Source organism: Callorhinus ursinus, unplaced genomic scaffold, assembly GCF_003265705.2.
Source record: "Callorhinus ursinus isolate GAN/ISIS: 27379988/994484 unplaced genomic scaffold, GSC_fseal_2.0 scaffold11, whole genome shotgun sequence".
Classification (NCBI taxonomy): Eukaryota; Metazoa; Chordata; class Mammalia; order Carnivora; family Otariidae; genus Callorhinus; species Callorhinus ursinus.
In genome coordinates this window covers 47,640,492-47,648,860 of record NW_027397073.1, presented here as the reverse complement: position 1 = coordinate 47,648,860, position 8,369 = coordinate 47,640,492, and the positions used below count along the sequence as shown (strand labels likewise).

At 55.6% G+C, this 8,369-nt stretch overlaps 1 protein-coding gene across 3 annotated transcripts in view; it reads left to right on the top strand.

Moving 5' to 3' along the window:
• Positions 1-223: 223 nt before the first annotated feature.
• CABLES1 (Cdk5 and Abl enzyme substrate 1) overlaps positions 224-8,369 on the top strand; it is a 110,598-nt gene continuing 102,452 nt past the window's right edge. For all 3 annotated transcript variants that reach the window (XM_073898411.1, XM_073898410.1, XM_073898412.1), the window contains exon 1: positions 224-1,343. In XM_073898411.1, coding sequence (XP_073754512.1) covers positions 490-1,343 — 854 coding nt within the window. In that variant the 5' untranslated portion in view covers positions 224-489. The remainder of the gene's footprint in view (positions 1,344-8,369) is intronic.

Sequence of the window (8,369 nt, the reverse complement as noted above, 5' to 3'; positions counted from 1 at the left end):
ACCCGCTCGGCTTTCCCTTCCTCCTCCTCTTCCTCCTCCTCGGGCCGCTCGCCTCCCGCCGCCTGCCTCCGCGGCTGCCGCCTGCGGCTTTGTTTTCCTCCCAGGTTTCATTCCCCACACGTGATACTGTGTTATTGCAAAGAGCGCTTCGGAGCGCGAGCGCAGGGCGCGCGCACCTATAAATACGGACTCCCGAGCCGGGCGGCAGGAGATCGCAGGGGCGGGGAGGGCCCGGGACCAAGCGATCGGCGGCCGGCTGGCCGGCCAGCGAGCCAGCTAGCCGCGCGCGTGGGCCGGGGCGGCGGCGTCCCCAGCCGCAGCACCCAGGGGCGAGCATGGCCCGCCCGCGGGGGGGCCGGGCCGCCGCGCACGCCGCCTGCGCCCCGCGCCCTGCCCAGCCCGGGTCACCGGCGCTCGCGCTCGCCGCTTAGCACTCGGGCGCCGCTCGCTTCTCCGGGCATCGCGGAAATATCGCCGCAGACGGACACAATGGCGGCGACTGCCGCCACCACGGCCGCCACCGCCGGCACGGCAGCCTGCAGCAGCAGCAGCCGCGCCGGCACCGACGCCGCGGGCACCCGCGGATCGCAGCCGCCGCCGCAGCAGCCCCAGCCCACGGCCGCCGTGCCGGCCCGGCCGCCGCTGCCCGAGCCCCCCCGGAAGCCGCGCATGGACCCACGGCGCCGCCAGGCTGCTCTCTCCTTCCTCACCAACATCTCGCTGGACGGACGGCCGCCGCTGCAGGACGAGGAGTGGGGCGGCGGCGAGGAGAGCGGCGCGGCCAAGCCGGGAGCCGGCAGCGCCTGCGGCGCGAGGACTCGGCTCAGCCTGCTCGCCGCCGCCGAGCGGGGCGGCTGCAACGCGCTCGCCGCGGCGGGCACGGCGGCGGCGGTAGCAGCTGGATGGGGCCCCTGCCTCCCGCAGTCCTCGCCGCTGCCACTCCTGGCCCCCGGCGGCCACGCTGCGGGGCTCGGGCCCGGGGCGACCCGGGGCTTCGTGAGCCCCCTGGGCGCGGGCCGGGCGTCGGGGGAGCAGTTACAGCCGCCCCGGCCGGCGCCTCTCGCCTCCTGCGCTCCGCCGCAGCTGCCCGACCGGCCCGGGAACGCCGGGCGGGAGGAGTTGGAGGAGGACGATGCCTTTTCCAGCGTGCAGGTGCCGGCGGCCGCCTTTCTGGGCTCCGGGACCCCCGGGAGTGGGAGCGGCAGTCGGGGTCGCCTCAACTCGTTCACTCAGGGAATCCTGCCCATCGCCTTCTCCAGGCAGACTTCGCAGAACTACTGCTCCCTGGAGCAGCCAGGCCAGGGGGCCAGCACCAGCGCCTTGGAACAGTTGCAGAGGTCCCGGTGAGTATGCAGGACGCGACGAGCGCCTAACCCCCACGTCCCTCCCGGCCGGCTCTTGGCCGCGGGACACGGTTGCTCCCTCCTTCCGGCGCCTTGCCGGATCCCTGGGCTTCTGGCCCAAAGCCCAAAGCACGAGGGCACGCGAAAGAGGGAGAGTCCCCAGGGAGTGTGTGTTCTCAGGTGCGCGCGTGAGCCTGGCACTCGCAGAGCAGAAGCATCACGCTCATGCTGAGAGTCGGGAGTTGCGGGAGCCCATTAAACAGCCGCACCCAAACCTCCCATTGCAAGGAGGACATCACGAACTTCTAGAAACCCCGTCCAGACCCAGAGGCGCGCTCTCCCCACGCCAGGCAAGACTTGGCGGGGCGCAAAGTCCAGCAGTGGGTCCGGCTGGTGGCTGAGTGGCGCGTGTGAGCCTGAGCTTCTTGAAGACGCGCGGTGAATCCCTCCTGAGAGGAGTTATTGCCTGCACTCAAAGTAGTCCCGTGTCCCAGGAAAACTTGGCGTTTTCCTAAGAAATGGAAAATCCTTACATTTCCTTGCACCGGGTCTTGGAGTTTGGGGACAGGGAGGAAATAGGGCTTGAGGATTTTTTTCTCCAAGATGAATTTGCTAGAGTTAGTTACAAGCTTGAATTGGCCAGCTTAAGTAATCTGCAGGTTTTAGGCATCTTAGCAAAAATCTGAAATGTTGGAAATTTGCTTACTGTGAAGGAAAAAGCTGGAGTTTGTCAACATATGTTCAGAGGACGGTTGGGAATTAGGACTGTGTCAGCAGTGGGAACAGAGTTTGGAGAAGAACCTGCCTGGGGAGCAGCGGAGAAATGGAGGCCTGTTTCCTGGGAGGGAGTATCCTCCCTTGTTAGCTAATGAGGTCCCCTATGAAGTTATAGCAGGGGCTCCACCTTGGCTCAGTTATTTTAACCTCGGGGGCCCCGATTTCCCCTTTTGAAATGGAAACATTTTGCAGGCCTCAAGATGAGAGAGAACATTTTCTGTTCCAGTCTCTCTCCTGTACCGCTCTTTTGAAAGCTCAGGCATTTTTTTCTGGCCTAAGTAAGAAGGTGGGCTATTGGAAAAATTCACTTCCTCCCCCAACAGGCAGATGGGGAAAAACAAGCCAGGCTCATCCAGAAATTTGCTCCTTCTTCCCCAAAGGATGAAGTCATGACCCTGCCTAGGTGTGTAGCCTCACGGTGTGATTGCGCATGGGCTGCAGGGAGGGGTGTGGAACAGGGAGGCAGCCTCGTGATTGCATGGATGAATTAGCGATGCTGGGCACAGGTGACTGCCTGGCCCTGGCATTTCCTGTCCAAGCACGCATCTCCCCATCAGTGGGCAAGTGCACAGGAGGGGAATCCCTTCCTTTCTGGGCGATTGGTGCATACTCAGCAGTTTCTGGGCAGCTCGCTGTTACCGCTTGACATCACACACTGGCTTATAACGACTCTATAGTTTGAGCGTTAGCCTAACCAGGCCAGAGGGTCATGACAGGAATTGTAATACACGTACATGTTATTCTAAGCCAGTGTGCAAGGCTGGCCTGTGTCTCACGGTAGACAGATGTGTTCCTGTGCTAAAAGCAGCTGGGGATCAGATTACCCCACACTTTTTCTCCAAGAATCTCATTGCAGGGGATATGGAAAATCTTCCATGTTACTATCTCTTTCTTTCTTTTCTTTTAAGATTTTATTTTTTTTTAAGATTTTATTTATTTGACAGAGTACAAGCAGGGGGAGTGGCAGACAGAGGGAGAGGGAGAAGCAGGCTCCCCACTGAGCAGGGAGCCCGACGCGGGGCTCGATCCCAGAACCCTGGGATCATGACCCGAGCCAAAGGCAGACACTTAACCACCTGAGCCACGCAGGTGCCCCTAAGATTTTATTTTTAAGTCCTCTCTACACCCAACATGGTGCTGGAACTTAGAATCCTGAGATCAAGAGTCGCATGGTCCATCAACTGAGCCAGCCAGGCGCCCCTGTGTTAGTATTTCTGATCCAAAGAATAGCCACAATTTAATTTCCAGTCCCGTAAATATGAACCCCTTGGATGTTTTATGGATCCCCCACCCCCCAGCACGCATGTTGGGATGAGTCAGTCAAGAGAAAATGCTTCCTGACAGTCACATTTGCCTTAACTACTTAGTGATCATCCATATCTGGCAACTTGATGGCGCTTTTTTATAGCTGTCAACAGAAACAGCATGAAATTTAATGTACAGAGAGGAGGTAAATGGGTAAAAAGGGATTTAAGAAAGGCCTTGAAGAGTCTAGGTTGGCCACAGCTGTTGGAGTGGTCATGAACATGAAATATTCTAGGATGCTTTGTTTCTGACACCACACTGCTTTGATTGAGCGTGCTGCTTTTATGACCACTAACGAGTACTTTTACCTGCATAAACTGTGTGATGTAGAGTAGAAACTCATTTGAATAGGGCCCAGGGGCAATTTATGAGAACACCATTGGCTTTCCCTGGTGTGCCTCCCTTTAAGATACCCCGCTAGCCAGAGTGGTTCCATATGCTACTTCACGGGTGTTCTCTTGGGATGTCCTTTTTAAATCAAATTATACCTTCCTTGGATGTATCTCTTACTATTTAAGGAAGTCCATAGAACCTCGCTGCTCAAAAGTGTGGGCTCTGGGAACTTGAGCTTCACCGGAGTTCTTAGAAATGAACACTCTCCGGTCCTATTCCAGATTGCGTGCAAATCTGCATTTTAACAAGATCCCCAGGTGATTCATAGACAAATGAAAGTTTGGAAGGCATTGCCATAGTTAACCTGAAATCTGCCTTTATAATGAACTTGAGATATCCTATATTGGGTTTGTTATGAATATATAAAAATCAGAATTTCTGTCTGAAACCATGAAACGCTTTCTTGTGTGTTATTTCCGTCTGGACACTTGTAAAACCAATTGCAATCATTGCTCGGACTTCCAGACTTTGAAATACAACAGAGGAAAATTTCTGTGCCCAGGCACCATTTCTGTGCCCAGGGCTGGACATTTGACCTATATTTTGTTGAATCTGTACAGCCACCCTGTGTGTAGGTAGGTGGTTTCACAGACCAGTGTTGGCCCAGATGGGAACCCAGATCTTTGACATCCCCCAAGGCTGCCATCTTTTCTTCCCTCACTCAGCTATATGCTTATGCCTTGCGTGGGGTAGGCCCTAGAACAATTTTGGAGCTGTGGACTGGAAATGTTTGTCTGGGATGCAGCAGGCCAGTCATACTGGTGTGATTCTCTACTCTTGAGTCATCTCTCCTCCCCCCCATTTAACCTTTGGGCCCCCGGCTGCTTCTGCTCACGTCTCCATCGGAGCCTCTGGGGAACCCAGTCCTGTGGGCCTGGGCATCTTCCCAGCCTGCTGGACAGGGCTCCTGCCCTGGGAAGCCATCATGCTGGGGTTTGCTCTCTGGCTAGGTGTCAGAGGTGGGAAGCCAAGAAGATGCCTTCTAGCTTGACACCTTGCTGTGTGTCGCGCTTGGGCGGGGCCAGCTGTGTGCCGAAGGTGTTAATAGGTGAAAGGGAGTGTAAATTTATAAGGTGTGTTTTAAGTCTTCCTTTCACTTTAAAAATTTCATCTCTGGCAGCAGGGGCAGCTGCCCTGGGCCACTCCACTTCCTTGAGCTTCTGAATCGCAGGCAGCCGCCCAGAAGCACAGAGTCCAGCCCGGGTGAACCAGTGTGAGCCATCAGGCCTGACTGAGGACCCTGCACGGTGACCAGGGAATTAATTAAAAAACAAAACAAAACAACACGAGGGCTTTGCTTCTTAGAGCACCTGCGTTAGCATTGTGCCTTATGGGTGGAGAGTTAGTTCGTACATGGAAAGAGGGCCTGTGGGTGCAAAAGAACTCCCAAGTCTTGGGTTCAAATCCTGAAGCCACTGCAGGACCCTGGGCAAGTCAATCAGCCTTTCTGGGTCTGATTCCTCTAGGAAGCCGGGGCCTGTGTCAAGTGTGAATTGGGCTTATGTAATTGAGGGCTGAGGGCTGCCTCTGCGTGGGCATGTTCCAAATGCTTTAATATCCGGGCTTCGCAAATGTAAATATCTTTAGAATCCCCTAGGACCTTGAAAGAATGGGAAAATTCTGATAATGCAGGTCTGGGAGAGCCTCGAATCTGCATTTCTAACAGCTACAGTGGGATGCAAATGGACAGCCTTTTGAGAAGGAAGGCTTTACTGGCTACTGTGACCGTTCTGAGAAACCTGGTCGGAGTTGTTAAGTAATGTGCTCAAGGTCACTCAGTCCATTGGGGCAGAGCTCGGGCTGCTTTAGAGCTTCTAACCACCCCTCCCTCTGCCTTGGCCCTACTGGGGTGAATGTCCAGGTGCTGTATCCGTAGTCCCTGCCTTCAGTGAAAAGAAAAAGGGGAAGTTATGTGGGCTGACCAGGAGATTGACAGCCAGAGTAAGAGAAGGGAGATGGACGTTTTTCCTCAACTTTGTTACCTCCTCGCTCTGTGACCTCAGGCAAGTCACCACCCTATGTTCCTGTTGTAAGCCACCTGACCCGTCTGGATTTTAGAAATCCGGACAGGACTTTGATCTCCTCCAGCAATAAGCAAACCCAGGTTATTGTTAAGCCATCTTTCCAGCAACATGAATGACAGAGGGCAAAGCTGCCGTCCCAAGCAGCTGGGACCAGGGCCCTGGTCAGGACGCTTGCCCAAGACTCGGCAGAGGCCGTGCCCTGCCAGAGACTGAGGTCAGTGGCCCGGGGTTCACCCGCTGCCCTCCCCTTTGCACTCACAAAGCCTGTAATGTTGTGGGCGAACTCAGAAGGGGATATAAATTGGAAGCCTGCTCACTGCTGGCAAGTGCCCGGAAAGGGCAGCAAAATGCTGACCTTTTGCCCTGTGGACAGGGGGTGGGGGAGCCGCAGCATGGCTATGTACCCTGTCCCCACGGCTGGCCTGGGGGGCTCTGCTTGCATGGACTTGTTCCCATGGGAAGGAGAGCTGTTAGGGGGGGAGAGGGGTCTGGGGCAGGTGGCCTTTAAAGCACACTGGGAAGGAAAGGTAGGTGAGGGCCAGTGAGGTGACATGGTGTGAATCAGGGATGCCAATCAGCACTTGGCAGCTCTGGATTCTGGGCCAGCCCCTGCCAGGCCTGGTAACCCTGGACAGGTCGCTTTCCACCTTTGGCCTCAGTTTCCTTAGGGACTTAAAGGGCTGGGATAGATGAGTTGCCACTCTTCCTGGCCTGGGGCTCTGAGCGGCTCAGTCCTGGGCCTGCTGCTGAGGACGGGGCGTGTTTAGCTCAGGACATGTAGCTAACCTAGCCTTAGAAGGGGATGTTGGAGTGATACTGAGTTGGTGCCACGTGGCTCCAGTTGGCGGGACATGTGCCGATGAATGAAGGAATGAGTGGGTTTCCCCTGGTGTAAGGGAGAACTTTCCAAACACCTTCAGCTGTGCTCCCTCTGGCAGTGAAGGTGTCATAACTGGACTGGCCGCTTTAGGAGGCCATCCAAGCTGGAAGCCACTGCCTCGGGAGTTGGTCAGTCCCCAACCAATGACACCCCATTGAGAAGGAGATCTGTGCTGACCTCCTGTCTTGCTCAGGGGCCTTCAGCTTTGCAAAGCACTTTGTAGACATTGATTCCAGCCCCCTAAAAAACATGGAGGGGCAGGAATCCAAGGCCACAGAGTGGGCAAAGGGTGACTTGAGGTACTTTTTATCTGTCAGGTATGTAGTAGAGGAAATTCTAGTTTGGGTGCTTACTGCCATGTGTCATTTATTCAACAAACATTGAATGTGATGACTCTCATTGGTGAGGTGCCAGTGGGCTAGTCATAGGAGATAGAGACATAAAAGGAGGTCTCTGTCTGTTGGGAGATCTGAATAACAAATGGACCAGTGTTTCCAGTGATGAGTGCTTGGTTAGAGGTGAACGTGTTGTTTTGAGCCCCTCCCCTGTGGGACCGGACTCAGTGCCTTGACATGGTATTTTTATTTACCAAACATGTCCCAGGCATTATTCTAAGCACTTTATGAGGATTAAGCAAGTTCATATCTATAACCACCCCGAGACAGCACTACTGATGCATCACCCCCATTCTGAAGCAGAAAGTCCCTGGAGTCCGTGGGGGTGCTGTGTTCAAATGCAGGTAGTCTAGGGGCACCTGGGTGGCTCAGTCGGTCAAGCATCTGCCTTCAGCTCAGGTCATGATCCCCGGGTCCTGGGATTGAGTCCCGCGTCGGGCTCCCTGCTCAGCTCTCTCTTGCATGTGCGTGCTCTCTCAAATAAATAAAATCTTTAAAAAACTTGTAAAAATGCAGGTTGTCTGGCTCCAGAGTCTGTCTTCCTGCGCTGTGGTTTGAGTCAGGCTCGTAAACGCTCCTTCAACTGGCTTCAGCTGAACCGGGCAGAGGGTGGCCTGCATGACCATAAGGGCCTTATTTCAGTTTCTGCCTTTCTGGCATTCAGGGAGGGCCCAGAGGACAGTCGGGGGTGGGCGAGGATTCCCATGACTCCAGGAGCCGGGTCCTGCCCGGTGTCTGCCCTGCCTCCCGAGCTCTTCTCAGCTAGATGGCCCGGCTTCCGTTGCTGAGTTTATGCATCCGCTGCTTTGCCAAATGCCTTGCGGCGGCTCACAACACACACACGAGCACGAGCCTGGCCCTCCCAGCACCGACTGTGGCCCCCGTGGCCTTTGTGACGAGGCTCTCATCCGTGAAATGGGAACAATACTGCTCCTTCCTGGGTGTGTTTCTGTTGTTTGGGCCCTCTGTGTCTTCTCCGTCTGTATCCCTTCCCCCCAACTCCGGGGTGGGCGGACTGCGGCCCACGGACTGTTGATAAATAACGTCTTCTGGAAACAGCGTTCATTTCTGTATTGCCTTTGGCTGCCTTGTGCGGCAAGAACAGCAGTGAGTAGTTGTCGCAGAGACTGCACGGTCCACAAAGCCTAAGCTAGTTATTCTCTGGCTCCTTACAGGAGACGTGTGCGACCCCCTGCCCCAGCCCAGCGCGCCGTACCCTGGATGGGTGCCCTGGCCCTCATCCCTCCCTGGC